Source organism: Ipomoea nil, unplaced genomic scaffold, assembly GCF_001879475.1.
Source record: "Ipomoea nil cultivar Tokyo-kokei standard unplaced genomic scaffold, Asagao_1.1 scaffold2805, whole genome shotgun sequence".
In the NCBI taxonomy this organism is placed as follows: domain Eukaryota; kingdom Viridiplantae; phylum Streptophyta; class Magnoliopsida; order Solanales; family Convolvulaceae; genus Ipomoea; species Ipomoea nil.
Window position 1 is genome coordinate 891140 of NW_017619233.1, and position 24561 is coordinate 915700.

The window sequence follows — 24561 nt, forward strand, 5'->3', positions numbered from 1 at the left end:
ACCATTGCCACCGCCACCACCACCACCACCACCGTCACCACCACCACCGTCGCCCCCACCACTGCCACCACCACCACCACCATTACCACCCCAGCACCACCACCACCACCACCACCACCACCACTACCACCCCAGCACCACCACCACCACCACCACCACCATCATCGCCACCACCACCGCCGCCACCACCACCACCATCGCCACCATCACATATTTTTATAAGGGTATTTATGTCTTTTAAAACATATTCATTTCTATTCCTTAAATCAACCAAACACTGTAATATAATTTCTAAAGTCTATTCCTTCTGCGAACCAAACAATAGAATACAATTCCTATTCTATTCCTTGCCTATTCCATTCCTTATGGAATAGCATTCCTATTACCTCAAAATTCATTCCGTGAACCAAACGTGCTGTTAATGTTAGTTAATAGACTACTTAGTAATACTAATTACTAACTTAGTAACTTAGTATTACAGGTATATTAGTCTATTACACTATCATTCTATTAATTATTTACTTATTTATTCAATATTTCGGACTTTCAGTTACTTATAATTGTGCTTTTGATTTTAATTTATGAATTTTTTATTTGATTTCAACAATTGTTAATAACCGAAATAATGTCGGATATCCGACCGATCCGAACCAAACCGAACAATGATATAACCGACCGGATAAGTCAACAATTTTAAACGAATAGGGTAGTCAAAATACATATTCGAAATCTGATCGGATGAGCCTAACCGTCACCCAATCCGTCCGAACCGTTTGAATGCACACTCCTAAGCTACTGTCCTTGTTCTATTCTATATAATGTTACGTTGTATCATGTGACTCTTATGGATTATTTCAGAATATATCGTTATCATCCTGAGCAGAAGATTGAGCAACGTACCATGAGAGAAATCATGACTTACTGATACTAAATATATAAAAACTGTATATTCTGAAATAATCCAAAAAGTCACGGGATACAACAATTATGTACAGAGCTAATACCATCTAGGGTCCTCCGAGTATAGTGATTTTGCCACGTTTAGTCCTAAACTTTCAAATTACCACTCATGGTCCTTCAATTTTTTAATTGTTACCATCCGTAGTCCTAGTTAACCACTCATGGTCCTTCAACTTTTAAAATTTAACAAGCCACAGTCTTCTTGGAAGGACCATGGGTGGTTAAAATTTTATAGTGGAAGGACCATGAGTGGTTAACTTGGACCACGGATGGTAACAATTTGAAAGTCGAAGGACCATAGATAGTAATTTGAAAATTTGAGACTAAACGTGACAAAACCACTATACTCGGAGGACTATAGGTGGTATTAACTCATTATGTACATATGAAGAGTTACATAGAACAGGCACATGTAGAGTCGTAATAGTACGAATATGTAGAGTCGTAATAGTACGAATACGTGGAAAAGGTCCGATCCATATATCTTGCCATACTTCAATGCTTCAATACAAGGCCCTTGGTTGTTTTAATACAACTTTGTAGGCCAAAAAAAGTTCTTCGTAAGCAATTTATATTATACACACTCACTTGTTGGAATTAATAAAATAAATTAATAATTTCAAAATTTATTTGGAGTAGATGAAGTTAGGATAACAATATCATCATTAGAATCACAGATTTCGTCTCTCAGAGTAGTTTCCTTTTGCCTGAAGTTGTGATAGGGACACTAGTTAAAAAACGAGCAATGGTTTCATTTTTTTTTTTTTTTTAAAAAAACTAGTTTCTGAAGCAGGAAACCAGAAAAACTTCTGGTTTCTAACGAAAACTAGTAAATGGTTTCCGTTGGGAAACTAGTTAATCTGGTTTCTGCTGGAAATCAGATAACTGATTTTCGGCCTAAACCAATTAATCTGGTTTCCGTCGTGAACCAGATTTTTGCTTCCCAACAGAAACCAACGAAGAAGATGGAGAACTGAAAAAAAGTTGCTTTGAGTTTTCCAGAAAATGACTTCTCCCAAAAAAGGGATGTCACTTTCCAAAAAATGGGATTGTTTTCCCTTTGGCCGGAAATCAATTTCTGTTGACCATCATTTTTCCCCTTACCAAACATTAGAAATTAACCCGAAAAATCATTTTTCGGGTTTCTATAAACAGCCTAATAGTACTTTTTTTTTTTTTTCTCATGTAAACATTGTCATATCACAATGTAACATCTTTATTTATTTCATTATTTCCTTATTACAAGACAACTATTATTATTCGCAAAACAAGTACAAGAAAATATTCCCCACTTAACCAGTAATCATATATCTTGCAACTTAATTAAACCATAAATTTCCTTCGGTTCAGAGACCATAGACTGTTGTTCCACCATCCACACAAATGACTTGACCAGTGACAAAAGAAGCTGCAGGGAAGCAAAGGAATGCTACTGCCGCTGAAATTTCTTCCGGCTCTGCAAGCCGATGTTGCGGCGTTCGTCGGATCACACTTTCAACTAATTCCCCATGTTCTTCCTTCAAGATCAAACGAAATGATAAATTAATTTATATTATATATATACCATTAATTAAGTATTCAAGTACATAAACGAAATGATAAGAATGACGTTTACTTTAGCCGCCTCAGTGAGGCTAGTTCTCATGGCCCATGGTGCTATTGCATTGACGCGAATGTTATCGTTTGCCCATTCGCAAGCTAAGTTTTTGGTTAGCGAATTAATGGCCCCTTCAACAATGAAGAATAATAAGATATCAATAAAATTAAAAGAAAAACATTTAGTGCAATTAAATGCAATAAAAATAAATAAATCGATAACGACACTTTCTCTAACTTGTGACAGTTAATTGTATAGATTTAGGCTCGTTTTGGTACCCCTAGCTGAAAAGATAGTTAAAATTGGAAAGTTGAAAACTTAGTAGCTAATAAGTTAACTAATTGAAATTAAAGTGTTTGGTAAAATTAATTGTTGAATTAGCTGATAAGTGTAAATGGACATTAAAAAAAAAAAAAGTATAAGTATACTAGTATGCACTAATATACCTTTGGATGCAGCATAGATAGCATGAACAGGTGCATAGACCAAACTAAGAAATGAAGAGATGAAGACAATGCTTCCATTCCCTGAGGCCTTCAATAATGGGTGTGCAAGTTGGCTAAGGTGGAATGAAGCCTCAAGGATTGTCCCAACCGTATCAGAGAAATCTCGAGCGTCATAATCTAAAGCATTTTTTGTAATGAGTTTAGCCACATTGTTTACCTATCATAAAAACAATTCACATTAGAATATATTTAACGTGACATAAATTAATAAAGTTGTGTTGTAACATGTTTTTCGACGTGAAATGAGAAATCGATCAATTTTCAATTTTTTTGAGCTTGTTTAGCTTACTAAGATGTTAAGTTTCCCATCAAACTGTTTGTAAACCAACTGTAATAAATGTTCACGTTCTAATGGCTGTAATACGTCACAAGTAGAGCCAAAAACGCAATAACCCTTATCTTTCCAGCTTTTAAGGCACTCATCAAGATCCTTCTGGTTACGCGCGCATGTGTACACAACCGCACCAAGACTAGCAAATTCTTCCACAATCGCATGCCTAAAATTGAAATACAAAAGATGAATTAATATATTACATTTCCCAACTCTTTACACACATTTTGAGCTGATAAATCTAATATGAAAAAGATTAATTAATAACTATATTATATATGTATACAAGTTGAAATGAGGTAGCTATATTATATTACCCAAGGCCACGAGTACCACCAGTAACAAGAGCAGTCATGCCTTGAAGAGACCACCTTCCTGCCATTGCTGATTCTATATTGTTTGCTCACTTAGCTTGCTCTTACTGCTTTACAAATGTATGTTATGTAACCAATATATATATATATATATATATATATATATATATATATATATATATATATACATCTGGCTTTTGGTTAGACGCATATTATATTCCAATTTGGTTGGCAATGTACGTATTACTGTACTATTCTATTGCCATCTGTTTAATGATATCTACTTTCTAAAAAAATTCAGTTGTAAAGATGTATGCGTGTTAGGGCAAATTATATCGTGCACTGCGCATTAAAACGATACCGTTTTGTTTAATGAAAAGAAACGACATCCGTTTTCTTTTTGTACAAATAAAATTAATGTCCAAAAAAAAAATATAATCAAAAAGTCATAATTGAGATATTTTAAATAACACATATTTATATATTTTTTTAATATTACTTTTGAAAATATATCTATAGGTACATAAAATCATTACTTTAGTGTAATGCATATGTACATTAAATTTTGTTTAATGAACATATAGAAATAAAATTATGACAATGTAACATCTTTATTTATTTCATTTTTCCTTATGTAAACATTGTCATATCACAATGTAACATCTTTATTTATTTCATTATTTCCTTATTACAAGACAACTATTTATAGACATTAAAATTTAAGTTATAGATATATAGAACAAATATTATTAACATAGCAAACGATATAATGTTGTTAAATTTAATTTATTAATTGACACTTGACATAAAATAATGTCGTTTTGGATCATAATCTATCATACAAAGTGGATCTTTATCCACGATATAATTTGCCAATCGTTATACCCTACACCACGGCGCACATAGCACTGTGCGCCGCCCGCCTCCCAAAACGACGTCGTTTTGGGGTCGTTTTGGGAGGCGCGGTAGGAAGTTACTGAGATTATGTGTATTTGTTCACACTGTTATGTGTATTTGTTCATACAGTTATGTGTATTGGTTCATACAGTTATGTACATTTTTTATACAAATATGTACATTCTTTTTATACAATTATGTACATCCGAATCAGAAAATTTGTATGTATTATGTTAATAGTTGATGTGTATTATGTTAAAAGTTTATGTTTATTATGTATTATGTTAGATTATATGTATTATCTTTTAAAAAGAGTATGTATATTTTGTTATATAATTATGTACATTCATGTATACAATTATGTGTATTCTAGTATAACATTATGTACATTCTTGAACAGCGGGGTTTTTTTTTTTTTAAGAAAAAACTACTGCCATTCACTGGGGCGGGAAATTTCAAAAAAAAAAAAAAATTAAAACAAAGTCGTTTTGCATCTGGGCGCATATTGCAACGCGCGCCGTGGTGTAGGGTATAAATTGCCATAATTTGCCTACATGTATATTTCACCTTTGGCTGCCCAACTATTTTATATATTCAAATTTGGTTGTTCGTCAAAAGTAAGTTACCATTCTTTGCCATCTGTGCTTAATGTCGTTGTAATTAATGATTAAGACAGACGTATACGTAAACAACTGTTTTTATCACCCATTAAAACCCATCAAGTGGCTTGTGGTCCACTGGTATCAGATTACTCTCCTATGTGGGAGGTCTAGATTTTGAATCTCATTGTAGGTGTAGTTTGTATGGGTATCCCCTTCCTTTGTAATAAAAAAAAAAAAACTCACTAACCACTAATTTATTACCTCTTAAAATACCCATTAAATCCTAACAAAAACCCTATTCCATTGAATACCCCTTACCCACTATCTAGCTTTCTGTAGCTACAAGGATAGAGGAGGAACGAGAGGGAGGGGGCTCCATTTTTCATCTTCACGAGAGGGCTCCAGCATTAGAGAGAGAGACACCTTCATTCTTATATAGCATTGTACAAATCACCTACAAAAATAGTGAATTCTTGGCCTGACACGATCTAAAAAGGCCCGTAATTTTTACCTTTCGGTTTTCACGTTAAAATTATGGTCTTGTTTATTTATTTTTTTGTATATTATTCTCATTTGACCGGTTATGTTGGACCTCCGGTAAATCGTTCTAGAGTCTGAAAACAAACACTGACGCTGTTTGTGGGACCGGTACGAAAAGCCATGCGATCCTACCACTGCAACGAGAAAATTAAGCAACAATACACTCCGGCATGTTCGTCGAGTACTTCTTCTACGTCAGAATCTCAAAACATGGGCTCACTACTTGGCCTAAGAAGGGTGATTTAGAGTTATGCTTCACAATGATTTTACAATCCTCTTATGAACTCGAACAGAAACTATGCACTCGAAGAAGAAAAAATATGCACTTGAAGAAGAAAATATGTGCAGTCGAAGAAGGAAAATAATGCACTCAAAGACAAAAAAAAAAAAAAAAAATGAACTTACACAAAATTAACATAATGCCACCACGTTTGTTTGTTTGTTTGTTTTTTTTTTTTCAAAAAAAAAAAAAATCTTCATTCTCGACAGTGATTTGGACTAGATCAATGACAAAGATTTAGGCCCTGTTTGGTAAAATGGTTGTTAGCTGTTAGCTGATTGTGTTAATTAGATGGTATAAATAGTTGATAATATTAATTGATTGTAGAAAAGTGTTTGGTAAATTAACTGTTAGCTGATAGCTGTTAGCTAATTGAAAAGTTGCTTGGAGTAGCTTTTTTAATTTTAACCTTTTGGAGTTGCAAAAAGCTAATTAACCAAACATTTATATTGATATTTTAACTAAATAAAATAATTAATAATGGTCAAATAAGCCAAAATTGACCTATAGACCAATTTTTTACCAAATAGGGCCTTAATCTTTTTTTTTTTTTTTTTTTAACGTAAGAGCTCTTTCGCATTTGATATATATATATATATATATATATATATATATATATATATATATATATATATATATATATATATATATATTTCTTTTATATTAATAATGAGATGTGTTTATAATGTATTTTTTATTCGAATTATTTTATCAAATTAATTATGTTTCATATTTTGTACGTTATGAATATTTTTTTTATAAAGTTTTGATGTGTTCTATTTTTCGTCCACATTCAACAATATTTATGGCTATACTTTTAAGTGTTTTATTTTTTTTATCAAACTATCTCTTTTGTTTTAATGCGTTTCGCCCCCACTGAAAAAGTTTTCTGGGTCTGCCACTGGATCTTTTAAGGGCTCCATTAGCATTTGTTAGGAACAAGTGCATTTAGATTTTGATGATACCAAACTGTCTTAGGATGTAGACCCATATTTCTCGTTTATTAGAAAGTCTCGTATGACATAGGCATGAAATGTTAAATCATGCACGAGACTAGTAGAATAGGTCTACATGAAGATTTGAAGATGAACGAAAGATGCTTGCAAAACGAAAGAAGGATTAAATCAAGTCTCGGATGGACTGCTTCGACAAAAAGGAACTTTCGTTCAAGAAGAAAGGACGAAAGATGAGGACAATCTTTCGTCTCTAAACAAACAAGTCAAGGACAGACTTGTAGAAAGACAACCCTCATTAAAGGAAACAATGAGAATGTTGTCTATCACTCAGATGGGCAAATCATTCGGACAAAAAGTGTCCTAGGAATGACTTTCACTAAAGACAATGAGCATTAAAAGATTTGTACCTTTTTGTTAGAGAATAAGGACAAAAGCCATAATGCCTTTGGCTCCAACGGCTATACAGTACAAGTGCATTTAATGCCCAATGCCCACTGAGTAATACACACTGGTTATTAGGTTTGAAATTTTCATCTCCCTCCAACGGATGGATTTTTCCACCTATAAATACCTCTCTTCACCATTGAAGAAGGTGCTGGTTAACTCACTTTCTCAATCTAAGAAAAGCATTTCAAAGCAGTTCCATCTCCTTAGCTTTTCATAACCAGTGTTAGTTGTGAAGTTTTTCAAAGGCATATCTTTCTTTATACTTCAAAACCTGAAGCTGTCTTGCTCTTTCATCAAGCGAAGATCTATCCAGACATCAAGACAAGCTTCAATCTGTTGAAGAAACACCAAATCTCTTTTCCAACATCTCAGCTCAGGGAGTAGTTGATAGAGGCGGAGTAAATTCTAGGAGTTGAAAAACTTTTCAAGTGGGTGTCCGGCTTAGTGATCAAGGAAGCCATCTTGAAGTAGTTTGTACTAGGAGTGATAGTGCAAACCCTTTCACGAGTTGTGAAAGAAGAGTGGAGTAGGCACAGTTGGTCGAACCACTATAAAAATCTCTCCGTCTCTCTCTCTCTGATCTCTTTACTTATCGCTTTTATTTTCGTGCTTTGCATATCATATCATATCGACCAAACGCATTTCCTTATAAACACGAAAGAGTGCAAAGAAAAATTAACTTGAAACAATATTTCCGTTGTGCGTATCTCCAGAAGGAGAAAAGTCGAAAACGAATCGATTAGAGTCTATTCACCCCCCCTCTAGACTCTCTCTAACCCTACCGGGACCAACAATATTAAGTTTATACCAACCATGATGAGGTGGTTAAAGAAACACTTAACACTACAAATAATATATTACAGACTTAGAATAATCTATTTTACATCACAAAAGTATATGCACCTCAAGGTTTAAAGTTATGCACCTGTAGCTTCAAAGTTACGCACCTCAAGGGTTAAAGGTATGCACCAAATTAAAGGTTTAAAGTTATGCTCCTGAGGACTGAGGTTCAAAGTTATGCACTTCAATGTTTAAAGTTATGCACCCGCATGTTCAAAGTTATGCAGGACAGTATTTGAAGGAAAAATATGCACTTGAAAAATAAAAAATATGCACTCAAAGAAGAAAAAATATGCACATAAAAATTGAAAGTTATGCACCCCACTAGTATTATTATTCTTCTTCATCTTGCCTTGCCTAAATAGCATTGTCAAAAGAAAGAAGAAAAAAAAATTCAAAATTATTCAACTAGAGAATCCATAACTGAATTGGAAATGGAAAGACAACTCTCATCTGGGACCACCCATGGTTACAAGATGAACACGACCCAATGGTTCATACTGATAAGCCCCCATATTTAAATAATGCAGCAGTGTTGGGATTAATTGATCATGAGACACAAACCTGGGATCTGGATATTTTGGCAGATATTTTTATTCCTACGGATGTGGCTAGGATAAAAAGGATTCCAGTATCACCGGACTATGAGGATATGTGGTATTGGCATGGTGATCAGGGAGGTAATTATACTGTTAAGAGTGGCTACAAAGCAGTTGTGGGAGATCTCGATGATAATACAGGCACGCATAATTGGTTACGCCTATGGAAATTAAAAGTTCCCCCCAAATGGAAGACATTCTTGTGGAAGGCTTTGAGTGGTATCCTCCCTACTACAACGAATTTGATTATAAAGAGGGTGGAAATCCAACCAACATGTGCTATGTGTGGAATAATGGATGAAGACACAATGCATGCTTTAGTAACATGTGGTTATGCAAGTTCCATTTGGGCTCAATCTCACCTTCCAATCCCCATGATAGCAACAAATATTTTTCATACTTGGTTTAGTGAGCTATTAAATATTTTAGACACTAACCAAATTGTTCACGCAGCTGCAATATTATATCATATTTGGAGAGCCAGGAACGGAGCGGTATGGGATGCGTGTCTACCGCGACCACGAAAAGTGTTAGCCTTGGCCGAAGCAACCGCACTTGCATGGCAAAGAGTCCACCACACCCACCCACAAACGGACCAAGGGGCTGCCGCACAAAGCAGTGCTACTGCCACTGCCGTGACACGGCAGCAGCAGCACTACAACACGGCAAATGCCGTGACTGCTATGGGGATCGCCCAAGAGGGCGCACGGAACGAGCCTGCCGAGCCGAGACGGAGATGCTATGTCGATGCTGGATTCATGCCAGCTACAGGAAGGGCTACGGTTGGCGCGGTTTTGTTCGACGAGGAAGGGGGATATGTATCGGCATTCAGTGCACCCTTGTCAGATTGTCTGTCCCCGCTTATGGCTGAAGCAATAGCATGTAAGGAAGCCTTGTCTTGGTTATGGAATCGTGGAGAGCGCTCAGTACACATACTCACGGATTGTTTGACCCTGCAACAGTATTTGACAAATCAAGCTATCACTGTTCGGACTTACGTTGGCTATGCCATTGATGCTTGTAGAGCATGCATTATTTCTTTTGATTATTGTTCAGTTAATTTTATTCCTAGATCAGAGAACTATTTAGCACATAGTCTAGCGGCTACTGCATTTAATTCTTCTACGATTATGTATTCGGACGATGTCCCTCCAGACTCTATTTCTGAGTACCTTTAATATATGCCTTATTGGCCACCTTTCAAAAAAAAAAAGAGAATCCATAACTGAAAGAACGGAGATAAGTAAAATAATTCAAAAAAAAAAAGAATTAATTTTAGTAAACAAGTTTGTCGTTATTTTTTATTTTTTCTTTCTCCAATTTCTTATTTTTTAAAAAAATTCCCTAATTTTTTATTTTAAACCAAACTCCACAATGCAATGCAGACCTAGTCAATGGCATCATTTGCTAGTAATATTGTAATCTCACAAAAAAGTTTAATAATTGCTACGTCCAACAAGGATTAAAACAACCATTTCATAATAACTTGTGGAGAAGAACTCTTTCTTTCATGTAAACATTGTCATATATCACAATATAACATCTTTATTTATTACATTATTTCCTTACAAGACAACTATTATTATTCGCAAAACAAGTACAATAAAATCTTCTCCACTTAACCAGCAATCATATCATATGTCTTGCAACTTATTTAAACCATAATAACTTTGCATTGATTCAAAGCCCATAGATTGTTGCTCCACCATCCACACAAATGACTTGACCAGTGACAAAAGAAGCTGCAGGGAAGCAAAGGAATGCTACTGCAGCTGAAATTTCTCTGGGCTCTGCAAGCCGGTGTTGTGGCGTTCGTCGGATCAAAGTTTCAAGTAATTCCCCATTTTCTTCCTTCAAGATCAAACCAAATCATAAATTAGTTTATATTATATATAGACCATTAATTAAGTATTCAAGTTTTAAAACAAGAAGAATAAGCTAAGGAAATAACAAAAAGAAAAATGATATGATGTTTACTTTAGCGGCCTCAGTGAGGGTAGTTCTTATGGCCCATGGTGCTATAGCATTGACGCGAATGTTATCGTTTGCCCATTCGCAAGCTAAGTTATTGGTTAGCGAATTAATGGCCCCTTTAACAATGAAGAGTAATAAAATATCAATAAAATAATTAAAAGAAAAATATTTAGCGCATTTAAATTAAATGTAATAAATAAATAATAAATAGATAATGCACTTTCTCAATAGTTACGGTTCATACAGCTGTGTAGATTACGGTTCAAAAACGACATCGTTTTGAGTATTTTTTTACGCGACTTGTTGCAATATACATGTTTATAATTCATAATATACATTATTTTACTCCAGAAGTTTCATTATTATAATATAATGTACATTATTCTAACACATAATATACATTATTCTAACACATAAAGTACATTATTCTAATTCATAATGTACAGTATTCTAACTCATAAAATTCAACGACATCGTTTTGGACCGTCATGGTCCACACAACAGTGTGGACCGTGGTACACTTTCTCTGAGTTGTGACAGTTAATTGTACAGATTTAGGCTCTGTTTAGCACGCCTAGCTGAAAGTCGAAAGTTGAAAAGCTAGTAGCTAATAAGTTAACTAATTGAAATTAAAGTGTTTGATAAAATTAATTGTTGAATTAGCTAATAAGGGTAAAAAGACAAGATTAAATTAAGATATTAAGATTTTGATTAATAAAGGGTAGATGGTGTCATTTTTATAAATTAATAAACATTTAAAAAAATTAAAAAGTTAGGAGCTTATTTTGAAACGCTCTTCGTATAGCAGTTCAAATAAGCTATTATTTTGAGCTCTCCATTTTATACCAAATATAACTTTTAGCTTATTTGTAGTTTAAAATAAGTTATACCAACCAGAGCCTAATCCTTTGATTTTTTAAAGAAGTGGTGACAAATTCAGTTACTAACTTTAGGGCTTCCTTAAAGATTTAATAATTAAAAGCTTATAAATCCCTTGTAATTAGATCTGGCCAGCTACAAGTATGCACTAATATATATACCTTTGCATGCAGCATAGATAGTATGAATAGGTGCATAGACCAAACTAACACATGAAGATATGAAGACAATGCTTCCATTTCCTGAGGCCTTCAATAATGGGTGTGCAAGTTGGCTAAGGTGGAATGAAGCCTCAAGCATTGTCCCAACCGTATCAGAGAAATCTCGAGCGTCATAATCTAAAGCATTTTTTGTAATGAGTTTAGCCACATTGTTTACCTATCATAAAAACAATTCACATTAGAATATATTTAACGTGACATAAATTAATAAAGTTGTGTTGTAACATGTTTTTCGACGTGAAATGAGAATCGATCAATTTTCAATTTTTTTGAGCTTGTTTAGCTTACTAAGATGTTAAGTTTCCCATCAAACTGTTTGTAAACCAACTGTAATAAATGTTCACGTTCTGATGGCTGTAATACGTCACAAGTAGAGCCAAAAACACAATAACTCTTATCTTTCCAGCTTTTAAGGCACTCATCAAGATCCTTCTGGTTACGCGCGCATGTGTACACAACCGCACCAAGACTAGCAAATTCTTCCACAATCGCGTGCCTAAAATTGAAATACAAAAGATGAATTAATATATTACATTTCCCAACTCTTTACACACATTTTGAGCTGATAAATCTAATATGAAAAAGATTAATTAATAACTATATTATATATGTATACAAGTTGAAATGAGGTAGCTATATTATATTACCCAAGGCCACGAGTACCACCAGTAACAAGAGCAGTCATTCCTTGAAGAGACCACCTTCCTGCCATTGCTGATTCTAGATAGATTGTTTGCTCACTTAGCTTGCTCTTACTGCTTTACAAATGTATGTTATGTAACCAATATATATATATATACATCTGGCTTTTGGTTAGACGCATATTATATTCCAATTTGGTCGGCAAAGTGTGAGCTTAATATTATATTTCAACTCTGGCAGGCCAAACTATTGCTATTCTCTTGACATCTGTGTTTAATGATATGTAATTAGTAAAAACTTGTGTGAGATCTCAATTCGTGAGGTAGGTCGGAACTTTATTAATGAGGTTAAAGATCTGACATATTAATTAAAGACCTGACAATCCGTTTTACGGATTGAGACCCATGGGACAGTCTCACACAAGTGTTATCCATTGTAATTTATAAAATATAGAAGGAATATTGTGAACCTACTATAGACATATGATGTACATTAATGTTTATGTTTAATTATTTATAGATATATACCAAGATTATGTGGTTTAATGGTACCCGGGTTTGACTTCCATTTGAAAGGTTGTGAATTCGAGCCTTAGTGGAGGTGTTATTAGTTCTTTGTGTTCTCAGTAGGTTGAGAAAGTATATGAACGGATGTAATAGAGTCAGTACCATTTAAAAAAATTTTATAGATATATAGACAAATATTATGAGCATAGTTTATTAAACATGATGCGTTTGTAATATAATGTTTATGTATATTACGCTTTGTTTTTATGAACATATATAAAGAACATTTTGAACTTATTATAGAGTGAATGAAAATACACATGATGTACATTTAATTTAGTAGTTATGAACATTAAAGTTTAGATTATGGATATATAGAACAAACAAATATTATTAACATAGTAAAAGATATAATGTTATTAAATTTGATTTATTAATCGACACTTAACATAAAACAATGTCGTTTTGAATCATGATCTATCATGCAAAGTGGACCTTTATCCACGATATAATTTAATTGCCTATATATTTGTATATTTCACCTTTGGCTGCCCAACTGTTTTATATATTCAAATTTGGTTGTTCGTCAATCGGTTGAAGTAAGTTACCATTCTTTGCCATCTGTGCTTAATGTCGTTGTAATTAATGACATATACGTAAGTCTGTAAGACTCTTCTCCTCTTTTCCCAAAGAGGAGGCTGTAAGACAGACGTATACGTAAACAAATGTTTTGTTAAAATAATCACATTCCGTAATTCCTTTTTTTTTTTTTTTGTGTGTGTAAACCACGTGGTGGTCCGGGTCTTTCTCTATCTGTTTAATGGTACAGGTCCACCCGACTAATCCCCGTTTGCTCCGGAAGACACGGGAGTTGACCCAAAGGGAATCGTCACTTGTGAGAATTGGATCTGAATTATTACGAAATTCTCTCCACCAAGAGAGCTCATTTGCCACTTAAACTATCCTGTTGAGTTACATTCTGTAATTCCTAGTATTATATTTTCTAAAATATCCACGTGTTCTTCTAGTGTGATTTATTTCACTTATATAGTTTACGAGTAATTATAAGCAGTGAGTTTACGAGTACATACATTTAGATAGTAATTACCACTAGGGCCGTTCTATTAAAAATAAGAGCCATGTTTATTTAGAGACAAAAAATAGGAGCCATGTTTTAGTAGTAGTGAAATTTTTGAGCATATAATAGAACGCAATGAGTTAATATTTAGATACTGTATTACTTATATTGACGTTGCATAATTAAAAATTTGTTATTCGCAAATATAAAGGTGGTAGATGTTGATTTGTTGCACTTGTTCCACTTGAACTTTTAAGGAAGTTTTTTATTTTTATTGTTATTTTATACATAATATATAATTCTATTTACGTGGTGTTTAAAGTCTTCTGGAGAATTTTATTACATTCTATCTTCTTTTTTTCCTATCCTCATTAGACATCAATTTTTTTAACCAACATGATTGGTGTGGTGGTTCATTACCTTGTCCCCTAAACATGAGGTTGGTGGTTTGATCCCCACCCATGAGGTTGGTGGCCAATCCTTTACCGCAAAAATTAGACATCAATTTTTCTATATGGTCTTCATTATTCGGAAACTTTTCCCCACTTCACACCGGCCATTTGTTAGTGCAATATGCTAAAATTATGTATTCAATGACAAAGAAAATTCTCAATTATTACTTATTGGGTAAATTTGGCCTTATGATTTTAGTATGACTTTAGTTTGCAAAAGACAACAATGACATAAACCAGTCTAGTAGATTGTCCGTACTTTGACTGTTTCAAATCAAAAAGATCAAAAGGTCACTCCCATTAAGAGTCAAACTTAAAATTTTATGATTACCAATCCAACAACCTGATTAACAAATGTGGATGCTCTTACAATCAAGGTGGTCAAGATTTCATCTGCACCAGCACATTCATATGTGACCTAGTCAAAGACAATTTGACAAATGATCTATCCCCTGTACAAAATCAATCACATCATACTGGATGTTAAAGAAAGCTAAGGCAGGGGATCGATGATGGGTACAAAAAAACTTAGTACGGATGTCAAAAAGGTATTGAGAGCCTTTTTGGCAAGTGAGATTAGTCTTATGATGACCTTCCCAAATTTTTGCATTTTGTCTACCAAAGTACCTTAGGCACGGTGACTAACATTCAAGTTACGCCCTCCACTCGGGGTGAAAATTACTACGAGTTTCAATACACTTTTACGCATTTAAGCCAGCCATTGACGGCTTCTGTATTCTAGCCACGCACAGGAGCTAGCGTTGTCTAGAATTATATATGTATTTCAGTCTCAAAATGATTTCCTATACTTATACTTATTGTACTCAACGGGTGGAAGTGAGTTACTCAGCATTATTCGCTGACGGTTGTTACACCACATGTTTTTCAGGTACAGATCAGTAGCTTTGGAGTGCGCTAGATGGACGGGAGGACTTAGCTTAGATAGTCTTAGTCTTGGTAGATGGCATGTGTGCCTAGGTTTGCATTTTGGATATTAAACTTGGATTATGTACTGTTTAGTTAGTTAGCTTGTGCATCTAAGTTCTCAAGCTTAGATGTGGCATAGCACCCCGACTTTTATTGTGTAGTCTCTGCTCTGTTTGGATTATTAATGTTAGATTGCCTTTATTTCATAAGCCTAAAAGTTTTAAAAATTAGGGGTGTTACAGAACCAGTCGGAAAGAGTGGGGTCAGTCGGAAGGAGAATAGACTCCCGACCGGGCACTCAGGCCGGCCTGTTTGGTTGAAGACAGCAAGGCGGTCGGGCTACCTCAATACATGTTTTCTTCTTTTTCAAGTCATCGATCGGCTATACCTGAAAAAGTAAGGGACTGGTGAAAGATACCACCAAATCGAATACCCGGTCTGGAGCATAAGGCAAGGCAGTCCGGTTCGAACGCGGCACGATACTTGGCAATTTAGGGAGAAAGGTGGCACCCGCGATTCTCGTTCGTCGTGTAGAGCGCCTGGGAGATCGTAACCAGTCATCCCCAGCAACTAGTCGTCTAGCGAACGGGCGCGTACCCGGACGGAGGTTGGCTGGCTCGGGTAAAGCAACTAGGCTCAGTAGTCGGTGTATCTTCGGCTGGGTTCGCACATAGGACTCGATTGGGTGACCCGTCTCGGTAGTCGGCGTGTCCCCGACCGGATTCCCTCCAGGGATTCAGATGGGCGACCAGACTCAGTAGTCAGTGTGTCCCCGACCGAGTACCCTGGGAAGACTCAGCTAGGCGAACAGGCTCAGCAGTCGGTGTGTCCTTGCCTAAGTGTCGTAACCCCTCCTCGAGTCATCTCCTCAGGCAGTCATAGCGTTCCCGATTGAGTGCTTGTCTAGAGGCGGTTACAAGCAGATTTCACGAGATCTCTTTCCTCATTTAATACAAGCAATTTCATTTGCTAACTTAGGTATTTATGGCATTAATGAAGCCAGATTCCCTAACTGATCTGGCTCCACGTCAGCCCTACTTTCCATGTAGGAATCTTGCATTCTTGTATAAATATCCCTACGGGATCACTATGTAAAGGGTCAAAACCCTAGAGAAATAATACCACATTACGCTCTTAGCTATGCTGATTCATTCGATAAAAAAACCCTAAGTATTTTACGGTAGTGTTGGCCCGCTGAGCGGCTACCCAAAGCTGTAAAACCAACACTCCCAATCACATTCCAAGACATGAATATCAGACATAAGCATAGGAGAGTAACACAAGTAGTATATAGGGTATATCGAATTATCGATAGATATAGCTAGATATATCGACGTAACTCACATGACTAACAATTATTCACATAAGGAAAACAATACACATAAGGAAGTGTGCATTAACATGAGTCAAGTAGATAACATGTTAAAACGGGCTTTGACCGTCCCGCCCTGCCCAGTCTTTGAATTTTATGGCCCATATTTTGGCGAGTATTTTTGCCTACCCCTTTCAAAATGGCGGGCTTTGGTCGCAAATTATGTTGTGCAACCGAATGCACCATGCGCATGGTGCATACGATGCAAAACGACGTCGTTTTGATTAAAAAACGCGCGTCCCACTTAAAAAAGAAATCAGGTTCGATTCCCGGCAATAGTATTTTTATATATCCATAAATTCATAACTATATATCTATAAATTCATAACTATATATCCACAAATTCATAACTATATATCCACAGTGAATGAATGAACTAAATATCCACAATGATTGAACTAAATATCCACAATGAATGAACTAAATATCCATAAATTCATAACTATATATCCATAAATTCATAACTATATATCCAGAAATTCATAACTATATATCCACAGTGAATGAATGAAGTAAATATCTACAATGAATGAACTAAATATCCACAATGAATGAACTAAATATCCATAAATTCATAACTATATATCCACAATAATGCTATTGCCGAGAACCAAACATGAATTTTTTTTTTAAGTGAGACGCGCGTTTTTTAGTCAAAACGACGTCGTTTTGCATCGTATGCACCATGCGCATGGTGCATTCGATTGCACAGCATAACTATTGGGCTTTGCGGGTCGGCGGGACCGCCAAGCCTGCCTAGTATGTATATATTACTAATATTAGTTTATATATATACACATCATTTTATATAATTATATATAAATATATGTTAATTTATTTATTTATATTGAAAAAATGTATTAGTAAGTAGTACATTGTATAAATTATTTGTTATTGCCTTATAGATTCGCATATTATGTATTTGATTATTTATTATGACTTATTACTATATTAGTTATTATTGTGTTCAACAAATTACAAATGCATTAATATATGTTTAAACTATTCAAATTATTTTAGTATACACTTATTAACTTTTTCATATTAATTTTTATTTAAATTTAAATTTTTTTGAATTTGACTAAAATTTAACTTTTTTATAACTAAGGATGGGCAGATTGGCCTGTCCGTATTTTAGCGGACTTTTTAGCACATCCTTACTGGCTCATTTTGACAGCTCTAACTGCACGCTTTGCGTTATTAGCACGATGCTCTAACCAACTGAGCTAATAGGCCAATTGAGAAATTATTTATTCCATATGCAAATTTACGCAATTTCATTATCTAAAAATGGAGCAACCTAGATGCACAATGTAGTAGGACACACAAGATATATTTATTTTATAAACTTTACAACTTATAATTACAAAATACAATTATTACATATAAAATTATAAATTATATTATTGTTTAATATAAGTTAAATAAATTGTTTAAAAAGTTTAAGGTGTTTGATCATAAAAAAGTATTAACTGTTAACTTAGGGTTAGATGCTCAAATCTTGGATTATACAAAACAAATTTACATTTTAAAACATAATTATTCATTAAATAATAAGTAGGCTGACGATTTGTGACAGATTAAATTAAAAAATTTAACACAACTTAAAACGGATTGACCATATATATTTACTGTATAGCACGTGATGGGTGTGACGGGCCAACCCATATTGGAGGGGTTGGCACGTTTTAACACTTCTAATTTTAATCAATTGGATTGAAAACTCATTTTGAGACAATATTATTTTGAAAATCTTGACTCAAAAAATTATTTTGAAAATCTTGACTCAAAAATCATTTTGACATTTTTATCAAAACTTTTTTCAAGTAGAAGATGAAGAAATTAATCTCCAAATGGTATAGAGAAAATGTTTAGAAATACTTTGAAACTATTTTGAACTCTCAACAAAGGAATAGAAATATTTTCAACTTACCTCTTGAGTTGTTCTCCTAGATATATTCTAATAATATATATTTGAGAATTTAATATTGTTTTATTTATTATTATTGGTTTAATATAATTAAGCACTGTGGTTAAAGTACACCTTACTCTGACAAAAATGGTCCCTTTACCTTAATTTTCTCCCTTCCATTCCATGCACTTCTCTCTGACCATCCCAGCCATTTCTCTCCGGAGTAAAAATTCACCAAAAAGCCAAAACCAAAAAACATTTTGATGCTAAGTTCCTGTGCATGCATGCATGGTTTGATGAACAAGAATGGAGCGGAAGAGGACGGTGAAGCTGAACTGGAATAGTATCGGACGATTGGACGACGACGATCAATTCTTCGAGCCCCCGATCGATTTAGTGGGTTTCGATTCCGACGACAGCAGCAGCGACGATGAGTTTGAGGATAGCCGCCTGTCCCTCTCCGAGGCCGCATTCGCCAACAGCTTCCGTGCGAGCATTGCGATTGCGGAGAATCATTATGCCCAGAAATCTGCGTCTATCATGGAAGATTACAGCATGTGGATGGCGGATCCCGGCGATATCAAGGAGCGGCGGAAACGCCTTCACCAAGGCATGGGGTTGGTGAGCAACAGGGATCTTCTCAGCAAGGTCACGAGCTCCAAGTTCGCAAGGGCTATTTCAAGAAAGCCCCCTGAAATGGGGAAGAAAGATAAGTTGTTGTCGAAAAAAGAAGAATCCTTCAAGGTCGTCCCAAGAGCCATGTCAAGAAAGCCCCCAGATCCTGGGAAAATGATGAGCAGAAAATTTGAATCCAGAAAAGGCACGTTCAAGGTCAAAGGCGCTTCTCCCCCTACTCCTCCTATCCCACAAAAACCCATAATTGTCCAAAATCAAGAGATCAAAAAGGAGGAAAAGAAGGAGCAGGAGGAGCAGAAGGAGCAGAAGGAACCCAAGAAGCAGGAGGAGGCCGCCGCCGCGGCAGCGGCGGAAACAGCGGCGGCCGAGGAGGAGGAGGAGAACGAAGACGATGCGGCGGCGGCTTTCCCATTTATGCTGGTCCGGTCAAGATCAGAAGGCGATATACATTCTTTCTCTGCAAACACCAAGAAGAGAAAAGAAGAAATGCTTGGCCCAGGGGTATCAAAACACCGTCTAATAAGAACAGTATCCGAGCTAACACCTTACAGAACAGGAAATAAACAATTCACCGGCCCAGTGATCGTTAAACGAAAGAAACGCAAAAAGAGAAGAACCAAGACCGCTAGTATGACAGATGAGTGTATAGGGTCCTTTTTCTTGATAAAGAATCTGGACACAGGGAAAGAGTTCATTGTAAAAGAGTGCAACGAAAAGGGGATGTGGAACAAGCTGAGTGATCTCCAGACCGGGAAGCAGTTAACCATGGAGGAATTCGAGAAGCATGTGGGGTATTCCCGGATGGTTAAGGAGCTAATGCACAGAGCCCATGGGAGACCAGACAGTAAGATGAACTCTTATATCAGCAAGAGTGTGAGATACAGCAAGAAAACCAGTGTGGCTCTGATGAAGAACATAAAGGATGTGGCGAATGACGTGGCGCATTCGATGAGTTTGAAGATCACAGATCCCACTGTGCCTCCTGATCAGAAACCCAAGCCGACGAAGAACCCGCAGTCCTCGTCGGAGTGGATTAAAGTGCAGCAGCAGGGGAAAACCCTCAAGGAGTTTACAGGGCTGCAGATGTGCCAGGAAATCCAGGCTCATGAGGGCTCCATTTGGACCATTAAGTTCAGTGGGGATGCTCGTTACCTAGCAAGTGCTGGGGAGGATAAAGTGATTCACATATGGGAAGTTCAAGATGTTGAGGTTATTAAAGACGAACAAGGCAAGGCCAAGGCCCCCACTACTAAAAAGAAGGACACTTCTGTTCCAGAATATGTGAGCATGCCGGATTCTGTGTTTGCTTTCTCAGAGAGGCCATTATGCACTCTCACAGGCCACCAGGATGAAGTCTTGGACCTGTCTTGGTCAAAATCTGAGGTCAGCTAGCTTCCACTTTACTGTATCTTCTCCGTGGACATATATCATGTACTCAACGTTGCTGTGTTGAGGCAGATGAAGGGCCAAGTCTAATATCAAGTGGTTAAGGAAATATTGGACGAAAGCCTGAAAAGCTAAGTCCAGTACCAGGTGGTTAGGAGATTGTTGGAAGGGTCAAGTCCAACACTAGGTGGCTAGGAGATTGTTGGACGAAGACCTGAAGGGTCAAGTTCAACACCAGGCCAAGTGGTTAAGGGATTGTTGGGCAGCCAAGTCCAGCACTAGGTAGATTGTTGGACGAAGACCTGAAGGGTCAAGTCTAGCACCAGGTGGTTAAGGGATTGTTGGGCAGCTAAGTCTAGCAATAGGTGGCTAGAAAATTGTTGGGCGGAGGCTTGAAGGGCAAAATTCAACATTCTGCCTTTTCGAAAATGTGGTGGTATAAGAAATTAAAGTTGCGCATTCGCTTCTAGCTATAACTTGTGGTACAGTGGTAAACACTTATTTATCAAGTGGTATAGGAGCTAGGGCCAAGTACAACACTAGGTGGCTATGATATTGTTGGGCAGCCAAGTCCAGCACTAGGTGGTTAGAGAATTGTTGGACAGAGGCATGAAAGGTTAAATCCAATATTCTGCCTTTCAAAAATATGGTGGTATAAGAAGGCATTCGCTACTAGCTATAATTTTTGGTACAGTGGTAAACACTTGACTTATCAAGTGGTATAGGAGCTAGGGCCAAGTCCAATTAGTAACGTAGTAGTAAGCGTTTGATCGTAACAAACATCTTCTTTCTTGCAGTTCCTACTTTCTTCTTCCATGGACAAAACCGTTAGGCTTTGGAACATAGAAGGCCAGAACTGTGTGAAAATGTTTGCACACAATGACTATGGTGGGTGAGAAGCAAAATTAAATTGCAACCAAATTCAGATATTGCTAGTTTGTGCATTACAATAATTGACAAGTGGTGTTGCAGTTACTTGCGTACAGTTCAATCCCAAAGATGAAGACCACTTCATCAGCGGATCACTAGATGCAAAGGTTCGGATTTGGAACGTGCCAGATCGAAAAGTTGTAGACTGGATTGATCAGAAAGATATGGTCAGTGCCCTTTGCTATGCTCCTGATGGAGAGGTAATCATCAATTATATATAAGCTCTCACACTTTCATTCTCAACACAACTAACAATTTTAAGCAAGAAATGATTCATTCTTTTCTGTTTTCATGTGGAAGGCTGTCATAATTGGTTTACAAAAAGGCATCTGTCGGGTGTATAAAACCACTGGTATGTATATATATATATGCTATCAGACTCTGATTCTACAACCAAAAATGATTTCTCTCTTCATCTTTTAACTCTTGTCATGCATGCATATATATATATATATGCCTTAGATTGCAAACTTGAAGAAGAAGATCAGTTTGATGTTGAACCAAAGAAGAAACCCCCGAATAAAAAGATCACTGGTTTTCAGGTATTCTTTAATTTATTAGTATTTTAAAAGAGTGCACAAAGAATATAATTCTCAACTTTAATTTGTCACCTATCAGGAAACTGAGATTCATTTCTTTCACAGTTTTATGGAACAGATCCAGCGGAACTGCTAATAACCTCTGCCGATTCTTACATCCGTATCCACGATGGAACCAATTTCACCCAAAAATATAAAGGTACTACTGTACTATACCATCCCCAAAGCTTCATTTTACTAAGACAGAAAATTGGGCCACCTAACTCACTGGTTCAGTAGGTAGTATTTGACAAAAGAGATCAAGTAGCTACTTTGCGGAGATTATGTCTAAAGTGGGCAGATCGCTTGTGCACACTGGCATTTGACCCTCTAACCATTGAGTTACCATGATTTACATACTCTCACATGTTCTGTCAGATGGGAATGTGGTGGGCGGCCTTGTCTACTAAGCCACAACGGCATTTGGCCTTGTCTGCTGAGCCACTGAGTTACCTTGATTTACATCCTTTCACATGCTCTGTCGAGTCAGTGTGGGGCGGCACGGTTGAGCCACTAAATAGTTGTGTGGACCACGATCCAAAAACGACATCCTTTTGCTTAATTTTATTTTTTCGCGCTCTCGGCTGCAACATACATTTTTATCTCATAATGTACATTATTCTAAGGCATAATGTACATTATGTTACCTAAAATGTTTTATTATTCTAAACACATAAAGTATGTGTTCTAATACGTAATATACATTATTCTAACACATAATATTCGCGACGATATTTTGGACCCTAATCCACACAAAAGTTTGCCGCCACAAAATTACCATGATTTACATCCTCTCACGTGCTCTCTTGGACCTGAGTTTGGAGACGGCCTGATCTGTTGAGCTACTGGGTTACCGTGATTTACATCTACTCACAACCTCTGTCCCACCGGGCCGATCAGAGAGTGATGATCTGATGTGGTATCTGCAACAGGTTTCAAAATCACAACCAGCCAATTTTCAGCTACTTACGGGCAAGATGGAAAGTACGTGGTGTGTGCAAGTGAAGATTCTCAGGTGTACGTGTGGAAGAGAGAAGAAGTGAAGAACGTAGGAGGGAAACCAAGATACGTTAGCGTCCAATCCCACGAAAACTTCCCATGCAAAGACGTTTCGGTGGCGATTTCATGGCCCGGCAACGACACAAAGAATAATGAACAGCCATCATCATCGCCTTCCAAGAAGCAACAAGAAGAAGAATCAGCGCAACCCACAGATACAGCAGATCCACCCGGCGAATCGCCTTCCCCGTCTCAGTCTCATAATCGGTCTACTTCCTGGAGTCCGCCGTCGTCTGAGGCTGCCGCGGCAACGGCATGGGGGATGGTGATTGTGACGGCAAGTTCAGGGGGGGAGATAAGGGTGTATCAAAATTTTGGGTTGCCTGTCAAAGTCAAGGGGCAGGCCAATCTATTCATTGCATAGTTTCTATATAATGCATTTCTGCAATAGATTTTGCTTTTTTGTTCTCGAAGGTTTAGAAAAACTATGCTTTTGTATGTAGGTATGTAGAATTTGTGTGTATATCAATTTTGAGAATATAATGTAACTCCTTAGGACATGCTAAGTTGTCCAATACACAGTATATATGTAATTGGACGACACTGAATAGTGAATATATATGTGTGTGTGAATTATTGTAATTAGGATTATTTGTCTATTATGTTGTCTTCTGATATTTGTGAATCACCCTAGTCGAGAATATTTTATAATTATATATCACAATCACTCATTCTTCCTAAATCACTCATTTTTCAGTGTTTGAATGCAATTAATTGTAATTAAAGTAAAACATATATTTCATACAATGTCACTTACTACATTCAATATAGCTGATGGATATACTATGAGTGGAGTCAAGCTGACCCGAGAAGACGGAATCCGGGAGATTCAAGCAGACCCGGGGCCCCGGGGTTGAGCCCCGCACAACCCAGGCCGCCTCAGCAGCAGCCAGCAGGCCTTGGCATGAGGTCTCGGCAGCGGCCTCGGCCATGTTGCCCGGTCTCCAGACCAGGCGCGGTCAACGCGGTGGACAACCGCTCCCGGCCTCCGATTTGGGCGGGCAGTTAGGAGGTCCGTAGTTTGTATAAAAGCCCCTCCTTTCTCCAATTAAGACACTTTCTTCATTATTGTCCTAATCAAGCATTGTAATAGCTCATTTTTCACTATTTAATACAATATATATGGTCTTCATGACCTTA

The 24561-nt window shown here is 36.6% G+C and overlaps 3 protein-coding genes across 3 annotated transcripts; 1 reads left to right on the forward strand and 2 right to left on the reverse strand.

Annotated features, from left to right (window-relative positions):
• Positions 1-2205: 2205 nt before the first annotated feature.
• Positions 2206-3803, reverse strand: LOC109158113 (tropinone reductase homolog). Its single transcript, XM_019305934.1, has 5 exons — positions 3712-3803; positions 3353-3560; positions 3004-3220; positions 2576-2688; positions 2206-2477 (listed from the first exon to the last, which is right to left on the reverse strand). The coding sequence occupies exons 1-5, from the start codon at positions 3774-3776 to the stop codon at positions 2307-2309; spliced, it is 774 nt and encodes a 257-aa protein (XP_019161479.1). The 5' UTR covers positions 3777-3803; the 3' UTR covers positions 2206-2306.
• A 6603-nt stretch (positions 3804-10406) lies between these two features.
• LOC109158114 (tropinone reductase homolog) lies at positions 10407-12671 on the reverse strand. The gene is made up of 5 exons (XM_019305935.1): positions 12591-12671; positions 12232-12439; positions 11884-12100; positions 10847-10959; positions 10407-10720 (listed from the first exon to the last, which is right to left on the reverse strand). Exons 1-5 carry the CDS (start codon positions 12653-12655, stop codon positions 10550-10552), a joined length of 774 nt encoding a protein of 257 aa, XP_019161480.1. The 5' UTR covers positions 12656-12671; the 3' UTR covers positions 10407-10549.
• A 6467-nt stretch (positions 12672-19138) lies between these two features.
• Positions 19139-23976, forward strand: LOC109158022 (WD repeat-containing protein 44-like). The gene is made up of 8 exons (XM_019305842.1): positions 19139-19576; positions 19844-20851; positions 21652-21742; positions 21827-21984; positions 22085-22136; positions 22247-22326; positions 22429-22522; positions 23295-23976. Exons 1-8 carry the CDS (start codon positions 19139-19141, stop codon positions 23783-23785), a joined length of 2412 nt encoding a protein of 803 aa, XP_019161387.1. The 3' UTR covers positions 23786-23976.
• Positions 23977-24561: the final 585 nt, after the last annotated feature.

Bases quoted from the DNA above. Each gene is read 5' to 3' on its own strand.
- LOC109158022 (XM_019305842.1), top strand. From the start codon at position 19,139: ATGGAGCGGAAGAGGACGGTGAAGCTGAACTGGAATAGTATCGGACGA. The intron at 20,852-21,651 runs GTCAGCTAGCTT...TCTTTCTTGCAG, and splicing joins TGTCTTGGTCAAAATCTGAG to TTCCTACTTTCTTCTTCCAT. The intron at 22,327-22,428 runs GTATTCTTTAAT...TTTCTTTCACAG, and splicing joins AAAAGATCACTGGTTTTCAG to TTTTATGGAACAGATCCAGC.
- LOC109158113 (XM_019305934.1), bottom strand. From the start codon at position 3,776: ATGGCAGGAAGGTGGTCTCTTCAAGGCATGACTGCTCTTGTTACTGGT. The intron at 3,221-3,352 runs GTAAGCTAAACA...TTTTTATGATAG, and splicing joins ATGGGAAACTTAACATCTTA to GTAAACAATGTGGCTAAACT. The intron at 2,689-3,003 runs GTATATTAGTGC...TCATTGTTGAAG, and splicing joins TATCTATGCTGCATCCAAAG to GGGCCATTAATTCGCTAACC.
- LOC109158114 (XM_019305935.1), bottom strand. From the start codon at position 12,655: ATGGCAGGAAGGTGGTCTCTTCAAGGAATGACTGCTCTTGTTACTGGT. The intron at 12,440-12,590 runs GTAATATAATAT...TTTCAATTTTAG, and splicing joins GGTGGTACTCGTGGCCTTGG to GCACGCGATTGTGGAAGAAT. The intron at 10,721-10,846 runs GTAAACATCATA...TTGATCTTGAAG, and splicing joins CCCTCACTGAGGCCGCTAAA to GAAGAAAATGGGGAATTACT.